Source organism: Chrysemys picta, chromosome 1, assembly GCF_011386835.1.
Source record: "Chrysemys picta bellii isolate R12L10 chromosome 1, ASM1138683v2, whole genome shotgun sequence".
Classification (NCBI taxonomy): Eukaryota; Metazoa; Chordata; order Testudines; family Emydidae; genus Chrysemys; species Chrysemys picta.
Genome location: NC_088791.1, coordinates 244,118,829 through 244,138,026, shown reverse-complemented (window position 1 = coordinate 244,138,026; position 19,198 = coordinate 244,118,829). Strand labels below are relative to the sequence as shown.

The 19,198-nt window shown below is 44.6% G+C and overlaps 1 protein-coding gene across 2 annotated transcripts in view; it reads right to left on the bottom strand.

Moving 5' to 3' along the window:
* RASA3 (RAS p21 protein activator 3) overlaps positions 1-19,198 on the bottom strand; it is a 270,976-nt gene that overhangs the window by 122,386 nt on the left and 129,392 nt on the right. For both annotated transcript variants that reach the window (XM_005295914.5, XM_005295912.3), the window contains exon 3: positions 3,583-3,686. In XM_005295914.5, the coding sequence (XP_005295971.1) occupies positions 3,583-3,686 (104 nt within the window). The remainder of the gene's footprint in view (positions 1-3,582; positions 3,687-19,198) is intronic.

Below are 19,198 nucleotides of genomic sequence, written 5' to 3'. Positions count from 1 at the left end.
AAAAGAAAGGTCTCATGGTTGCAGAATATAACAAGCCAGCTCTATAGTGCCCTATCTTTTTTCTGAAAAGAAAAGGTAAGACAAATTCGTCTATAAAGAAAGAAAATAGCTATTCCAACCGTGATCTCTTTCAGTGGGATATAATCCTGAAAGCTGGCCTCCAAAAACCTCTTTAAGTAGGATCTTTTACTATAGTTATATGTAGCGCAAAGTGCTCTCTAAATCATCATCATCTATACCTTTCAAATGTCATTTTAAAAGATGGGCCCTTTTGTTGCCTGTTAAAGGACTACCCTTTATAATATTAGCACCCATGGCTTAACTTTGCCTTTAAGGACTCTGGTTGGGAAGCAACTACTCAAATAACTGTAAATATCCACTTCACGATGCGCTCAGCCTCCATGTTTCCTGCTTGCTGATTTAAATCATGATTAAATGCAGTGATTTAATTTGCTTTGATTTAAATCAATGCACCCTGTGTAAAATATCAAATCATAACTGTGCCGTTTTGAGGTCTTTTTTTTTTTTTTTAATAATAAAAGAATTCAGTGACTGCATGCTGAAATAACTATACTGAGAAGAAGTGTGTGGATAGCTAGATAGATTCACTCCATTGAGAACTTCAGATTTACTAAGCTGGAGCATTGTTGTTTACAATAAAGATAATGTATGATTTTGTCAAACTGTTGAAAAAAGAATCAAGACTATTAAAACAAACCATCTAAAACTTAAAAATAAAAAGTAACGTTGTAAGGATAATGAAAAATGTCTGTGCTCCTAGAACAGTAGTTTTCAACCGGGGGGCCCACATTGTCCAAGAGATCTGTGAAAGGTTGTCGTTACAGTGGTTCTCAACCTGTGGTCTGCAGACCCCCGGGGAGTCCAAAGACTATGTCTAAGATTTCCAAAGGGGTCCACACCTCCATTTGAAATTTTGTAGGGGTCCACAAATAAAAAAGTTTGGGGGAAAAAAAAAACCTGTCCTAAAACAAATACATTTTGACATTTATATGACTGATTGAAAGGGTTTTAAATCTCCTCCCCCACTCCTCAACATCATCATGAAGGCTTGAGGAAGCTCGTTATCCTTCTAACTGATTGTCTAGATGGCAGTTAGCACTCAGCCAGCCAGGCTGTAAACCTACAGCACACTAACCTCCAGGGTTGCCAACTGTCTAATCACACAAACCGAAACACACTTGCTGCCCCGCCCCTTCCCTGAGGCCCCGCTCCACTCACTCCATTCTCCCCTCCCTCCATCGCTCGCTCTCCCCCACACCTCACTCACTTTCACCGGGCTGGGCAGGGGGTTCCGTTGCAGGAGCTCTGGGCTGGGGTCAAGGGGTTCGGAGTGTGGGAGGGGGCTCCGTGCTGAGCATGGGACAGGGGATTGGGGTGTAGGAGAGGGTGCGGGGTGCAAGCTCTAGGAGAGAGTTTGGGTGTTGGAAAGAGCTGAGTTCTGGGGGACAGGGTTGGAGTGTGGAAAAGCGTGCGGGCTCCGGGGGGAGACTCTGGGCTGGGGCAAGGGATTGGGCTGCAGGAGGGGATGAGGGAAGGAGTTTGGGTGCAGGAGGGGGTGCAAGCTCTGGGAAGGAGTTTGGGTGCAGGGGGGTGGGACATGGGAGGGCGTAAGGGGTGTGGGCTCTGGCTGGGCAGCACTTACCTCAGGTAGCTCCTGGTCGGTGGCACAGCGAGGCTAAAGCAGGCTCCTTGCCTGCCATGGCCCCCCGCCGCTCCCAGAAGTGGCCGGCATATCCCTGCAGGTGGGGGCATGGAGCAGGGGGCTCCATGCACAGCCCCTGCCTGCAGGCACTGCCTCTGCAGCTCCCATTGGCTGCAATTCCCAGCCAATGGGAGCTGTGGAGTCGGCATTCGGGGTGCGGGCAGAGTGCGGTGACCCTTGCCCACTGGCAGGTGCCACAGGGATGTGCTGGCCGCTTCCGGGAGTGGCGCAGAGCCAGGGCAGGTAGGGAGCCTGCCTTAGCCCCTCTGCACTGCCAGACTTTTAGCGGCCTAAAATCTCTGAGATAGCCTGATACCGGGAGGGTTGGCAACCCTACTAACCTCCCAGACACTCACTTGCCACGTGGACCCTGCTGCCGCACAGTAACATAGGGCACTTTGACCTATACTTGTTTGAAACAGGAAAAAATCAAAGAACTCTATGGAACTGTTAGTGAATGGCAGCAGGGTCCATGCAGCCACTTAGTGCATGTCAGACTAAATCAGGTGCAGAATGCTCCAGTTTGCTTTGCACTAAGAGGCCATACAGACAAGCCCTGAAGCAGATAAATTAAGTGCTACTGAGTTTACTACACGTCAAGTTTTCAAACATGACCCTACAAGTAGAGTCTTGTCTACTGTACATGGACACTTGAAAAAATCTCATGGGACTTTGCACAAGTAAGGGTTTGCCCTGATGTTCTGGGTGAAATTTCTCCTTCCCCTACCACTCTTATACTATGTGACCCATTAGCTATTGCCTCCTACTCCAAAGGTGGTAGTATTTTAGTGATGCTACATGCAGATACTTTTTAAAGTATTTGGGGATTTTTTTGAGATTAAAGGCCTGTAATGGCAGCATTCACCTTGAGTGCCTCTTTGAGGGTGGGTATGGTACTGTAATCTTTTTCCTCCTCCTGGCATCCCCGGTAGGTTGCTGACCTCACTAGGTGGGCCTTCAGTGGCTCAGTCCTCCAGCCAAATCACACAGTCAAAATGGATGAACCCCTTCCAGGGCAGAGAAAGTCAAACAAACTGTCTGCCCTCACCAGGGTCTTCAGCCCCATCGCTAGGCCCCACCCTTCATTCCGGCTTCTAAAGAAGCATTGTCCCCTTCTTGGGACTTAGGCCACTTTTCTAGTGGCCAGTGGGGGAACCCAGAGAGTCACCCACAACTCCAGGTTCCAACCTAGGGACCTTGCATACTGCTGCATTCCCTGGGCCTCTTCTCTACTGCTCCTTTTACCTTCACCTATTACCTTAGGGTTAAACTTGACAGGTCCTCTCACTCCCAGGTCTAGTAAATCCAGCCAGTTGAGCTCCTTTAGCCAGAGAAGAGCACCCTTTCTTGCCCCTCTAGTCCCAGCCAGGAACTGACCAGCTAAAGCCCTGCAGTTGCTTTTATCTGAGCCTGCTGGGCTCGGATTGGCTGCTTCCACAAGGCCTCTCTAGGCAAGCTGGGAGGACCCATCTCTGCTGCTCCTTCCTGGGGTGGAGTATAGTAAGACTCCAGCAGGGGTCCACAAAAGGCCAGGTACATCCCAAAGTCCTACATAAAATCACATGATTATAAATGATGCTGCTAACTTTGACATAATGCTGTAATACTTACTGTATATTTTGATTAAACGGTAATAATCTGCATTCCCCATCAATTTATTTGTATTTCCTAGACTCCTATATAGCATGTAATATATAGGAGAGAAAAAACACACCACGAAAGAAAAAAAGGTATATCAATCACTATCATTACTGCCCATTCTAAGACCTGAATTCATATAGCTGCTTATAGTTTGATGAACATGGGAAATCCTGAAGGATTACAACTATAATGAAAATAAGCATTTTATAAACACATACCTATGATGGAATCCCTTCGGAAAACATCTCTATCAAAAATGTAAAATGACAGGTGACGAAAACTCCGAGGAATTTCACAGTAAAAGTCTTCTCCATAGAAGGGGCTGGGGAAATAAGAAGAGTTAGTATTGGTATCTCAAAGTAGCAAGTTGTTTTTACTTCATACCCTGAATGTTGACTACACTTGCCTTTGTTAGGCTGCATCTGTGTGTATGCACTAAGCTACATCTCTAGGCACTATACTACTTTGATTTATTTCATTAATATTAAATGCCCTGCTGCGCTTCCGCCTAGAAACAGCCCGGACAGGTCGCCGCTTGTGGGGAGCCACCCGAGATGAGCGACAGATCTGGCACCCTGCACCCTTTCCCGTGCCCCAAGTCCCCCTCCCCTCCTCCACACCCAAACTCCCTCCCTAAGCCCACACGCCACACCCCCTGCCACACCCCAACCCCCTGCCAGCCCCACGCCAACCAGACTATAAACTGGACTTTCAATGAAGATCAGAAATGCCGGTTTATACAGCTTTCTGGTTGGTGAAGTGCCGGATAAAACAGCTTTTACTGTATAAAACAAGAGGCAGATAGAAGGATGAGCAAAGGTAACAGTGAGGAAGTTATAGACCATGTATTCTCCAATGCACGTTAAATCAGCTCTTTGAATTAATTAAAATGAAAACCTCACACCCAACTCCTCCACTTTTTCCAAACAAAAATCTCAAATCCAAAACTGGATAAGACAATTGGTAGTAACTAAGCTTTTGAGGTGGGTTTGTGATGTTTATTATCTGTTAATACTGAATACCCATTTCCTCCTGATTATGATATACAGAAGAATGATCTAGCTAGATCAACAGAAAAACAAATGATTTTTCCTACAGTTAGGCCAAATTCAACAATGGATAAAAATATCATTTTTAACATAAAAATCTGTTTAGAGACTTAAGTAGCTTCCCTTGAATCCTACTAGTTTAAACAGAGAAACACCTCAGACTTAACAGCAACCCTTTCAGTTTTTTTCTATCCAATTATGTGGTTAAGGAATTGTGTATAAGAATTACAAGCATCTATCAACATTATTTGTGCAGTGACAGGTCTATCGTACTAACACAGATTTTTCACCCCGAGACACTTAAACTCCATCCGCCCAGTCAAATCTACCGAAGCATGAGTCATACTGACAGATGCAGCAAGCACTGCAGATGTAGACTTAAAAATAAATCACTAATTCTAATTAATAGGCTGAAAGCCAGTAGTTTTTTTTGTTTAAACAGACCTCCCTATTGTCCTGGCTGCGCACAAGACTGGGAGACAGATTCATTAAAGCTACAGTATTAAAAAAAAAAAAACCTTCAACAGTATTCTGTTAAAAGATTTAATACTCATCTGAGTTATTAATAGTTCCTTACATTAACTTTCCATTTTTCTTGCATTTTATCAGCATATGTCATTCCCTTGGCTCTGTCAGGACACACATACATTGCTCCTATTATACACAGCAAAAGCATTTTAGGTCACTGCACACCTCTTTTGTTCACACTGCCTCCTAGAACGAAATAAATTCTTAATGGATTTCTATACTCTCTTAATAGAGTTTTGGAGCTAGCCAGCAAGTCTCATTCATTATATAGCAAAAAGTGGGACTAAATGTCATTTTTAGTGAGAACGTGACACGATGTATTAATGGTTAAAGTCATGCAATATTATTCAGAATTCAGAAAAAAACAATTTTTAAAAATCCATTTATGATAATATATGCTGCAATGTTGAGAAATATGTCCAGGATTAACAAATGAAGCCCATAGTACAGACTAGTAGAGCACTACTATAATTAAACATAGATCCCAAAAGAAGATTCCAGAAAACAAAAAATTACAGTACATCATTTTGGTCCCTCTTCTGCCCAGTCTCCTCTGGATGTCAGCATCTGCTCCCATTTATTGTGTCTCAGCCCCTGAGTATTTCAGAATTGTACTTGCATACACAGCATCTAACTTCTTTGAGGCTTTGCAAAAGGTGTTGCATACACAATTCTTGGTGTCTCCATTCTTCAGTTGGACAATATTTACTTGGTAACGCCTTAGTTTAAGCAACTTTATAGATGTTAAATATTTACTTTACTCACAGATCGGGTACCTTCTGACAAAGTTTAGAACATGTACTTGCTGCATTGGCACTTTTCCTTGTTAGCTATGACAGCGTGCCTCTTGTCACTTTTGCCTGTTTTCCTTCTATGAAGAAACCTTATCTGATCTTCAGGACTGTGATATTGTTTTTACAGATACAAAAACTTTAAATTTTGCACTAGCACAAACTTTTCTACCAAACTGAACATTATGAACAGCTCTCCTAGCATAATGGTTCATAAGGGGGACCATAAGGCCCTAAACCTGCAAACGCTTATGCAGTGACAGGACTACTCATGTGCACAAAGTTAAGCACGTATGACCGTTGGCATGATCAATGCCTAAGCATTAAAGTAGGGTTACCATACGTCCGGTTTTTCCCAGACACGTCCGGCTTTTCAGCAATCAAACCCCAGTCCGGGGGGAATTGCCAAAAAGCCGAACATGTCCGGGAAAAATACCGGCCGGACACTTCCTCTCCCGTGGCTGCTCTGCTCCTCCCCGGACTCAGACTTCGGCTCTGTTTAAAAGCCAAGCTGCCCGAGCCAGCGCTACCGGCTTCGGGCAGCCCCCATGCCTCCGGACCCTGCGCCGCCGGAGCAGAGCAGCTGGAGCCAGGGAGGAGAAGTGCCCAGCCGGCGGCTGGGGTCCAGAGGCACGGGGGCTGCCCGAAGCCGGTAGCGCTGGCTCAGGCAGTTTGCTCTTAAACAGAGCCGAAGCCTGAGTCTGGGGAGGAGCAGAGCAGCTGGAGCCGGGGAGGAGAAGTGCCCGGCCAGGGGCGCAGGGTCCGGAGGCATAGGGGCTGCCCGAAGTCCGAGTGCTACCGGCTTCATGGTTTGCCGGGCAGCCTCCAGACCCTGCGCCCCCGGCTGGGCACTTCCCCTCCCGGGCTCCAGCTGTGCTGGGGAAGCGCCGGCCGGGGGCGCAGGGTCTGGAGGCTGCCCGGCAAACCGTAGAGCCGGTAGCGCTCGGGCAGCCCTTTTCGCGTGGCTGGGAGGGAGGAGGGGGAGTTAGGGCGGGGAAAGGGTGGAGTTGGGGCGGGGCCAGGGGTGGGAAAGGGGCGGGGCTAGGGCCTGTGGAGTGTCCTTTTTTTTAATTTTTTAAATATGGAAACCCTAATTAAAGTATCTAAGTTTCTCTGTAGAAATTCAGCTTGCTTTTTCTAGATGTGCTAGTGAATCTATCCATAAAGTCTGTCCTTTCCTTCCCATCAAATACTGATACATAATGGGCTCCACCACAAAAAAGACGCTGAAGAGATGATGCTTAGTAAACTGTTAATTATATACCCATTTCTCCATTATGATTCCTAGATTACTATGCCACCTGAAAGTCTGAGAGGTACAAATATACCTAACAATCTTTTCCCATATTTATTGCACAGTCCTTAAATTCAGATTAGCATTTGATACTAGTAAAAATGTATTCAGGGACAGTAATTAGCCCCCCAAAACAGACCTCCAAATGGAACAGTAAAACCACCATCATTTGAAGCAGTCAAGAACAGAAAACAGAGGAAACAACATATGGAAGTGCACTGAACATTTCTGGAGAGTGGCCAGAGAAAGAAGTCTTTAAAAGCCTGTTTACAATACACGATATTGGAAAAGAGCATAATGAAAGGGAGAAACGCGAAGAAAATGCAGTTAGCTACATGGACACGAGACTTACTTGCATGAGTAGTCCCATTGAACTCATTCGTGTGCCTCACAGTAAGTGTTATTCTCACTAGAGCTTGCAGAATAGGGCCCTTGTTTTACATTTTCGAAAACTCTGTTCAGTGCTTTCCTGGTTGTGGATTTTGCAGACCGGGTTTTACAATATCCTACTCCAACGCATTCAGGTAGTGTCTTTTTCCTATATTGTACTTTTAATTTATAAAGGAAAGCACATTTCTTACACGCGGCACGTATTTCCCAATTGATAATTAAGCAGCAAAACTTTAACTGCAAGAAAATGCACATTAAATCTAATCTGATTTCCCCCCTTCCTCTTGAGTGGTAGGGTGGCTTTGCAAAAACAATATCTTCTTTCTGAAAGAATCAAAAGAAACTACACAACTGCTGTGAGCTTCCACTTAAATTGCAAGCTTATCCTTAACATCTCTTCAAACAGTGCCCACTTTGTCTCAAGCCTGGACCTGAGGAGCAAGAGGTCACAGTAGTCAAACCCCATGATTTATTTCTCAAGCCAAATTGTCTTGAGCATCAGCCTCAGGGCTCCAGAAACCTCGTTCCAAAAAACAAAAATTGCCTCCCCAAAACAAAAAGGCAATCCACCCTGTTTGCTGCACTAAATGCTTTTATTTGACATAGGAAATTAATAAAAGTCAGCAGCATCAAGTTACATAGCCCACAAGAGACTGACAAAGACTTCAAGAACAAATACCAGAATTAGCCCAGCTGAAGAGTCAGAGATCTGTCAGAATTTAAATGAGTTCAACTTGAACTTTCAATTTAAAAAAAAATTCCCTGGTAGACTAGACCTACTCTCTCATTAGAAGATTTAATTTGGTGAAGAAAATGGGGTAGAGGTGTAGTTTTTGAACATCAGAATAAGCATCAATAATTGCAAAAGGAAGTGTTTAAAGTATCAAAATAGCTTCTGATTCTTTTAAGTCTTTCAATGACTGCCAAGGGGATGGAGCTGTCGGAAACAGATTTGCAGTGACAGAAGCCATGGTATGCTCTCCTTTTCACCTAGCAGTCGGTATGAAATTCGTCTTCTTTAAAGTAGGTTTGAAAATGTTTAAGTTTCAGAAATCCTTTGACACAGGATATTGATTTTAAATTCCTTTATATTTTTATTAATTTAACCTGCCTTGGGTTTTATTATACTTTGATAGACTGGTGTTCTATACATAGAATAACAGAGCTTTTGAATCACTAGCCTCACAACTGCCACATCCAGCTGTTGACGGTAACTACTCCATAACTAAGGGTGAAGCGAACATCTCATAAGCAGATTCATTTTGAATACACCTCAAGTTATCGTCCCTCCACCCCCATCTGATCTTCCTGACGTTTCACATGCCAATCTCAACTGTTGGAGAAACATGGCAGAGCAGGAATCTTCAATGCATGATCTGGGCCTGGAATGGGAGTCTGGGGAGGAGGAAGGGTGATTTTGAGGCAGGCAGGAGACTGGGGCAGTGGATGAAAGGGGGGAAATGACAGGAGACTGGAGGGCATAGAGAAAGACAAGGAAAGGCAGAGGCTGTTAAACACTTAACTTTAAAAATGGGTAACATATTGTAGCTTTTAAATCCCTACATTTTAATAATGAGAAAAGCTTCCCCTTTCCACCATCTTTTACTCCATATTCCACCCAGGTTTCATCATCTTCCCTTTCCCTCCCTCCCACAGACTTGCTAAAGCCCACGGGAGCGAAGCCCTTTGCTAGGCCTCATCGGGGCACAGCAAGGCTCCTTTTCTGCAGGTCTTTTATGCCAACTTGATTCAGCAAGGTACTTATGCACGTGCTTAAGCACCTTCCTCAGTTGGAGTCTTAAACCTCTTTTCTCCAATGAGCAACAGCAAAGTCATAAATAAAAACTGCATATAAAAAAAAAAGTGCAGCGCGATTTTCCTTAAAAATGTATAGTTAACACTGGAGAAATATTATTTTCCTCAAAAAACACCTGTTTTAGTGCCCAAATGTGAATTAGTCTGGAACTAGTAAAGGAACCCTTCCTGTCCTCTTCCAAATACTACTTCACTCACTCACATCCAACTCAATTTACAGACAGGTTTCCGATTCAAGATCCTATTTCTGATTATCGCCTAGTCATTTTTTATTTTGGCCTATTAGAGTTGCCAAGTGTCCAGTTTTCAACCGGAATGCCTGGTCGAGAAACAGCTGGCTCTGCGCAGGTCCCGGAAGTGGCCGGCATATCCTCCAGCTCCTAGGCACAGAGGTGGCCAGGTGGGCTCCGCACGCTGCCCCTGCCCATGGTGCCGGCTCCACAGCTCCCATTGGCCGGGAACCATGGCCAATGGGAGTTGTGGGGGCGGTGCCTGTGGACGAGGTAGTGTATATAAAGCCTTCTGGCTGCCCCTGCACCTAGGAGCCAGAGGGACATGTCGCCACTTCCTGGGAGCCGCCTAAGGTATGTGCTGCCTGGAGCCTGCCCCCTGCACCCCCTCCTGCACCCCAACCCCATCTCAGCCCTGAGCCCCCTCCCCCCTTCCACATCTCAGACTCCCTCCCAGAGCTTGCACCCTTTCTGCACCCCAATCTCCTGGGTCCCAGGCCAGAGCCCCCCTCCAACTAGAGCCCTCACCCCCCGCACCCCAATCCCCAGCCCAGAGCTCCCTCCCACACTCCAATACCCTCAGCTCCACCCTCCAGGCCAGAGCCCTCTCCTGCACCCCAAACCCAACATCCCCAGCCCCATCCCAGAGCTTGCACCCCCAGCCGGAGCTCCCCCCTCCCACACCCCAATCCCCTGCCCCAGCAAGTGAGCAAGGGTGGGAGAGAGCAAGTGACAGAGGGAGGGGGGATGGAGTGAGCGGAGGGCGGGGCTAGGGTGTTCGGTTTTCTGCATTCAGAAAGTTGGCAACCCTACTAAGCATATGTTTTTGCAAATTCCAGGGGAAAAATGTTTAGGAGCTGGACTGGGGTGGGGATAGGGGAAGTCAGGTGGAGTGAGTTTAAGAAATGAAAACTTATATAGGAGTAGATCTCTTAACTGTCATTTTTCAAACATTCTGGTGACTTGGGTTTTTTAAAAGATGCAGGATTTTGTAATTACTTTTCAGTGTTAGATAGACTCCACAGAACCATGTTCAACCTTAACTGTAAAAAAAAGTTTTGTTTGAAAAATACCTATTAAAAATTATCACAATCAATGTAAATTGAAGGAATAAAAGTATACAAACTGAATCATAGACTAGAACGACTTCTTCAGTTTCAAATAATGTTGCAAAACCCAGCGTTTATTTCTCAACACTTGGGTTTGCAAAAGCAGTCTTGTTCTCATTTTGGCACTGATAGTTCAGTGGATAAAGGGAGAGTTTTGCAACATGAATAATAATGAAACTGCCCAAACCAAACCTCTTTGTATATAGATTTTTCTTCTCCTTTTTAAACCTGCCTTTGTACTTGAAAGTAAGGACCATTAACATGCTACAGAGAACTCTGCATCCTCTGACTAGTCCAACTTGTTTAGAAATACTGGATTCATCCTGCTGCATGAACTGAAGACTAGAGTTCACATCACAGTGTGAGATGGAAGAAAAATAAATAGACTGAAGGAGTCTACAAAAGGGTACTTGCGTGTTTCTGAACAATTCAGCATTTGGCTTATAAAATGTGCATGCATACTTTGCAACATTTCATTAAGAGAGTGATGAGGGAAAAAAAGGATTCTTCAGAATACTTATATAAGACAGATAAAGGAATTGGATGAACTCAAATTCTGACACAGTGTGTGGTTGCTGCTATAAGATGAGGATAGACAAGGTGAGATTCTGTAGCCAAAAGAGGCAGACAAAAGGTGCTGGGAATCTAAAACATTTGCTAAAAACACCCATACTAGATCTGAAACTCAGAGTTTTGGCAGAATATATACAACTGGAAGCATATGGTTACATAAGAAATACACCTAAAACAAACCCACACAACTTAAGCCATTGTGAAAGTACAGACCCTCTTCTAATATCCATCCACTGTGCATAAGCCATTTTCTCATAAGTAATTGGGTTGAAGGACCTGATAGGTAGTGCTGTGTCATGAATTCAAGCACATATATACATCAACAAAATCAGAAAATCATTACTGTTAACTACATTAGATCCAGGGTGGAGGGTGGGGAGATTTTAGCTAGAGATATAGTCTCACTTGGTGTAAAGTAGCCTGGTTCAGCAGAGGTCAGTGGAGCTATGCCTACTTACACAAGTGGGGATCTGGCCCATAGTATTGATGTTTCTGCTGGAAAAAGAAGGAATCTTTCAGGAGTGTAAATTTCTAGGCTTTAACAATTTATAAAGCAAAAGAACACAACTGTGTATTATTTTTCAGCTGGTACCAAACAGAAAGAACAACAATATGGTGTTTCTTTTAATTTGTTCCATTCTATTTTCTGCCACCCCCCCTCATTTTTTCCCTAAAACTTCCTCAGCCTGTTCTTTTACTGCTTTTATTCTGTGTGGATATCTGGTGCCCTTACAGTCTCACCCTGCCAGCTCTGAACCCTATCCATTGACTGACATACCTACCAAACACCAGAAATTCTCCCTTGCCCATTTCTAGTGACCTTGTGACTCTCATAGCCATCAAATTTCCTCTCCTCCCACAAACAGAAATATCCTTGTCTAGTGGGGTATTCAGCCTCTATCTGTACCCCCCTGACAAAGTGGAACTCAAGTTATAGATGTTTACTTTGTAGAAATTTCTCAGGTTCTTAAAAAAGTCTACAACAATGCTGATAGTTACTCATATGGATAGCTTTCAATACTGATACGTATTCTCATTTGTAAACTCCTCAGAGCCTTAATGTCCACCATGCCTCCTCCCACAGCCCTGCTTCCCCTTCTGGCACTCTGTCCTGCTGTGTTACATGTCTCCCCGACAAAGTCTTGCTCATTCCCTGCCCCAGTAATCTCTCATGGGCAGTCTGATTTGCCCCAAGCGCCTCTTCCTATACAGCTCCACTCCCCGCAAGCCCCCTTACCACATTAAGCCGTTAAATGTTGATACATATCAATGTTTAGATCCATCAATGTTGATACATATCAGTGTTTAAAAGCAAAATGTGGTAACTGAGTACAGGGCAGGGTGGGGCCAGGCAGTGTGTGTAGGGGAGAGTACATTGAGGAGTGAGGCTGTTGTGGGAATGGCAATGAAGCAAACATAGGAGAGAAGTGCTCTCAAAGCATTGCTTATGACATTCGGTTCAAAGCCTCCTTCCCCATGGCCTTTTTGCTGGGCAGAGCTCCGTGTTTCCCAGAGGCAGGTGGGCAACACTGGAACATGTAAGGAGCTGATGTATCCAAGTAATTCTACCAGCTAATCTTGGCATATCGCCAAAGTAAGTGGAACAACTATGTATTTAAAATTTGAGAAGTGGCTTGTGTCCAACACATCCGAATGTGAGCAAGAAGTTTGGAGTTAGTGGTTGGTTAGCTAGAGGAACACAAATAAATGTGAGAAAAACAAAGCAATTTTTCTAAAGCAAGTATTTTAAGACGATATCAGCAAACATTATTTTATTAAAAATTAGGGCATCTATATGGTTGGTTAGTGCACAGCAAGCCAGAGTCTAAACCTACCATGCATTAGACTGTCACATGTTATCTGGCTGTGTGGATACTGCTACTGTATACCACAAGTTCCATAATGTGCTTTGACATACTGCTGCTCCAAACAATGTGGACAAGCCTTTATACAGAACAGTAACTCTTTGCAAGAATGAATTTATCAAATTTAGTAACTAAGTTCAGTTGGGGAAAAGTGTGAAACAAAGGAACTTTATTCTTGTGTTAAGTTCAACGTACCCTTAAACTATGGAGTTGCTACAGACTTCTTAATATTGTGGTCTCTCTACTGTGAGGTTGCATCAGTATTTTCTGTTTTACAGGGTCAGTACCTCAGTGTCTCAGATTTTTCCAGAAGGGAGATAAATTAAGATTGCAAGGGCAATGTCCACTCCAGCATTTCTGAACTTGAGTGTGCTTGACTTAACAGCCTTTTAATCCTTTATGTATTTTCCTAATTTTGATGGGGTTTTTAATAGTTTAGTTTATTGATGACAGCAACCTTAATTAACATTAAACAAAGTCTATTGTTTGTGAATATGTATTATACATTCACACAAATGCAAGTAGTCTGTGGTTGGCACTTTCCATCCCCGCCAAAGTCTAGGGACAGTAGACTCAAGGCCCAGGTGGTTTCTTTTCTCTTACACTCAGTTTTTGATCACTCTATCCAAGGTGTGAAAAATTCCTGTCAGGTAGTAAGGAGCACTAAAGGATCATGGAGCCAAGATACTTGATCCATCTCTCTGAAGCACATCAACCATTTAACTCTTCTTCCACACTGCTCTACCTTTACTGGTACCATTGAAACACATTTAGAAATGTCGCATTCCCTTTACTTAAGATTTGAGAAGCTACCTTGACTTTCCTGTTGCAGCTGATACTGCCCTTTAAGTGAATGCAAAGGCAACATCAATCTTAAGGACAACAAAATTAAAAGTGCAGTCTCTATCGTGGCTCAGCGTGGAGAGAAAACCTAGCGGGGAGGGCGATGTTAGAGTGAGCCCAGCCTGCATTGGCTGTTACCCGGGAGCTGGACTCTCAGAAGTGGGGTCTCTCCCTTTGATGTTGCTCTGCTCCACTTGTTTCAAATTCACTTCCAAAATGCACCATTTCTGCATTCTCTAAGGGCAGAATCCTCCTCCCAGCACACCCAGGGAACCAGCTACTGGATGGAGTTGCAGCCTGCTACCTTGTGAAAAAGAGGGGACTAGATGTTGGAAGAAAATGAAACAGAGGTGAAGGCAATGGGCTCTGAAGCCCCCAACCCCAGCTCACTGCCCCTTTAGGGTGATCCCTACCCACAAGCTTACTGCTCCTTTGGGGCTAGATCCAGCTCCTGCAATTGAGCAGGTGAACTGCTGGCAAAGAAACCAAACAAGGCCATGATGTGAGGGCCCTCAGCTGCCATGCTGGGAGCAGCCCTGTGTACTGCAGTGCTGAGGGTCTGGTGGTATTGGATGATTCCGGGGCAGATCCCTGCAGCTTGAAGGCCTTGGGCGGAGGAAGCTCTAGGAGGAAAGGGCCCACCAGCTAGGTTTGGCCCAGTCCTCTCCCCAGAGAGGAGGAGGAGGAGAAGTGAGGTTTTTACCCACGAAAGCTTATGCCCAAATAAATCTGTTAGTCTTTAAGGTACCACCAGACTCCTTGTTGTTTTTGTCCTCTCCCCAGAGTTTCTCTGGGAAGCTTGAATCCCCCTGGACCTCTACCCCCACCTTCTCACTTAGTGACAAGTGGAGCATGCTAAGAAGGGGAGACCCAGCGGGAGATGCACCTTGCATGATGCAGAGACCCTCCCTGAGCCCCCTACCCTGCTCTGTTGATGTGCAGCACCATCCCAAGCCCTCCAATCAGTCCCCCTTGGGGCAGGCCTGGGCCTCCAGCCCTGTGATCCTGCCTGGGAGCTGGATCAGGGCAGGCCATGATTGCATGGGAGCATAACAGCATCCTTGGCCAATCTGCACCCTCAAGCCCCTGGGCCAGTGAGGAGCGTAGGCAGAGACCCACGCTATGTATCCCAACACCTCCACTCTGGCCTGAGATCCTTCCCCAGTTGGGTTGGCTCCAGGGAGCTAGTCCAGCAGAGCAGGTGTGCTGTTGCTGACAAATCCAGCACACTTGTTCAGGTCAACATGGAGATTGTGGACAGCCCCATAACCTCGGGGCACCAGACCTCTTCAGCCCCAGATGCGGCAGGGATCTGATCTGGGCAGGGGGTCCATCTTTGACTCAGTGCCTGTGTGGCTCTGGCTGCCAAGGGGGCATAGGTGTGGGGTGCCTGCAGGAGGGAGGCAGGCAATGGCAGCTCTGGTCCGTGGGGCTGGTCCTGGCTGGCTCCCCACTCTGGCCCACTGGCTATCATGGCATTCCACCAGTGTCACATGACACTGTGTGCAGGCAGGGTCGTCCTACCATGAGATCCTGCTCCACCCCCTTCCTGGCCCTGTCAGATGTAGGGCTTCACCAGTCAAGCTGGACTAGAGTTTCGGGGGAGAAGGGGGGGGAAAAATGAGCCTCCTCTAGCCCTACCCACCCTCTACCTATGACTATCTCCACTCCTTCTGCTTCTTCCAGTCAGGCACTAGAAAGCGGTCCTAGTAGGAACCTTAAATCTTCGATTCAGTATAATACACCAGCACAACAGTCCTGTTTTGATGCCAAGAGAGGTTGGCTGGTGGAAATGATGTAAAACTCTTGACAATGATTTATTGGTCCACCTGACTTACAGAAATAAGTGTTCGATATCCCCAGTGTCCACTAACCTGACTGCTCTCAAGTTTTTGAGGGGAATTTAGTGCTAATGAAAGGTGTAGTAATATTGTTACTGGCCTTGTGATTAAGGCACTGGCCTGGGAAGCAAGAGGTCTAGGTTGTGAGACACCCTGAGTAAATCACTTAATGTCTGTGCCTCAACTCCCCATCTGGGAAATGGGGATAACAATGTTTCCTTTCCCAACCCTGTTAGCTGTTTAGACTGTACGCTCTTCAAGGCAGGGACTCTCCTACTGTGTGTTTGTATAGCACCTAACACAATGGGGTTTATTGGTTGGGGCTTTTAAGCGCTACTGTAATACATGTAATAAACCAATGGCTCTCAAACTTCCCAAACCATTGTACCCCTTTCAGGAGTCTGATTTGTCTTGCGTACCCCCAAGTTTCACCTCACTTAAAAATTACTTGGTTACAAAATCAGACAGAGAAATACAAAAAAGTGTCACAGCACACTTTTACTGAAAAATTGCTTACTTGCTCATGTTTACCATATAATCATAAAATAAATCAACTGGAATGTAAATATTGTACTTACATTTCAATGCATAGTATATAGAGCAGTATAAACAAGTAACTGTATGAAATTCTAGTTTATTTCTAGTTTATTTATTTGACTTCGCTAGTGCTTTTTATATAGTCTGTTGTAAAACTAGGCAAATATCTAGATAAGTTGATGTACACCCTGAAAGACCTTGGCATACCCCCAGGGGTACCTGTACCCCTGGTTGAGAACCACTGTAATAAACCGCCTCCACATCAGTGAAGTTACCATTCAAGTAATTAGCTAAAAATGACACATGCAGAATTCCTCTCTGTACAAAATGAAATGTTTCAGCCACGTTTCAATTTAAAACCCTTTCATGTGTATACAGACTATATGAAAAAACATCTGGAAAAAATACAGGTTCCCTCAGTGCAAGGAAACCTGAATTAGAAGACATTGTTGTAGATATGGCAATTTCCTGATATATCCTTGGCATACTTTATTGAATTAAGATTTAGTATTTTACAGATCCATTGTATTAAATGAATGGTTTATGTATTATTGTGGGCTGGGATTGTATATAACCTCTCAAAGTGGGAAATGTGACAGATGTGGAACCTGGGGGTTCAAAAGATTATACTGAACAATGTACCAGACAAGAATGGAGTTTTGGAACAAAAAGTGTTAAGTCATTTTCCTGGGGAATATCTAGGGGGAGGTGAATGCAAATTCTCCACCTCCAATTATGCAAAACCCCAGCCTTTTGAAGCTTCACCCTGAGAAGTTACCCATTGTCTACTGATCACCTGTTACATGAGGCCAAGATCAAAGGCCCAACCTGACAAAAAGGAAAGACTGAACTATTCATAGTTGGTCTGGTTCCGAATCTGAGACAGTCATGAAATTGTAACTGTGTGTGTGTGCGGGGGTGGGGGGACAGTTATGGGTTTTGTAAGACTGACACCTACCAGAGTCCAAAGCTGGAGTTCAGGGTGAGCTTTTTTTCTGTAATGCTTTCAACTTAAGAATAAACGTGCTTACTTATGAAGAGCTGTACCATAACTTATAATTGCAGGCAATTACACTGTTCATAACCTCTGCAGAGAAAGCAAAGAGCAGGTGCTGGCTCTTTAGGTGTTTTGGCTTGCTAGGAATATCACAGTGTAAGCAGAGAACTGTGCAGCCTGGAAAACCCCTGGTCTCAAAGGAGAGACACTTGGACTTTGCCCAAGGGAGGCGACGGTTAAGGAACTGGGAGCCTAGAGAGGGTGCCCTCGAAGGAGCAATACAGGTGCAATTGCCCTGAACTGTGACAATTGTTTCAGGGTGACAAGTATATTCAACTTTATGCATATATCGTCCCCCGCCCCCCAACTGTTCTAATATTTCACAGATAATTGTAAAAAAAGCCCACAGGTCACAAAGGGGAAACAGTTTGTCCTTTAACAGTCACAGTTCAATAAAAATTTTCAAACAGAGGTTTTCACTTGTTTGCTAAACTGAAAAAACTGCATTCAAAAGGTTTAAATTGCCAATAAAAGGTGAGGAGAGATGTAATTTTTGTGATTTGCTTTCGTGGGTTGCAACACCTAAGTCCCTGTTACTCCAAGTTTTGACAAGGAGCCCAACCAAAGCATTAGAAATTGAGAATGGGGGCCAGAGTTGAAGCGCTGATTTAATATCATTTCCATGTTAAACCGCATCATAGGCTTACATGGAATAGTTTGCAACAAATCTGGTGGAGAGGTAAGCATATGCATCTTATTTATTCGGAGCTGAACACAGCCACCCATATAATTAGTGGTTGCTTTAGCCACACATTAACATCTAATTTATATGCGTTGGATCCCATAGCTCCCTCAAAACTTTGACAAGATGCCATTAACCTTCGAACTGCATGAAGGGCTATAACAGATGAAAACAACCTGCTGCACACAAGGCTGACAATGGTTCCAATAGGGGTAAGTAAGCAATGCACACTTCCTAGAAGCTGATCTGCCCACCTCAAGAAAAAGAACTACACCTGCAACTCCTGCTGACTTTGACACATCCTTTTGTGGCAGCCATTAATCCACTCCTGTCCAGTGCTGTTGGCCCAGTGCCAATCTTGGATGAACAACAGCATATCAAGACCAACAGCTATGTCCTTGCAGAGCAGCAGCAACTCTGGGATAGAGAGACAGGCATGCTGATGAATTTCAGAAGCCCTAATTTACATCCACCTGTTTGTAACCTGGGACGCAAATCCTAACTAGGCTTAACAGGCTACTCACTGGACCGATCAGAGTGACTGCCACAATGCAGAAATTTGGCTTAGCTCCCTCTTACCAAGGTGATTACGGGGCAGCAATGCACACGGTCAAACATATGGTGGAGGAGTGCACAGTTAAAAGACTGGAGTAGGGTGACCAGATGTCCCGATTTTATAGGGACAGCCCCGATTTTTGGGTCTTTTTCTTATATAGGCTCCTATTACACCCCACCAGATTTTTCACATTTATTGTCTGGTCATCCTAGACTGAAGGGTGGACTGCAACCCCTTCCCCAATGATGCAGCAGTTAGATAGCTGAACAATCTAGATATTGACTTGTGATGCATATGAAAGAAGCAGCAATTTGTACAAACAGAGGCACTATAAAAACATTGTTAAAAACAGTTTCTTTCTTGAATTTATTTTATTTATTCACTTATTGGGAGAATGTTCAAGGATGAAGGGCAAATACAACTGGTAGCAGAGTGTAGAGGTAGGTGGGTACTGGGATAGTCAGGAGGGATAATCCTACGAAACAGACGAACAAAAGCAGTAACGTGCCTCTACCCACCCTCAAAAAGAGATGGAGCTAAAGGTAGATGCTAGCTGACATGGTCAAGGGGGAAGAAAGGCTATCCCGGGAGACAGGAGGAAAGCAAGAAAAGCCAAGAGCTGACTTGGAAGTAGATGCTCCTTGGTCAACACTTCAGGATGAAAGGATTGTAGT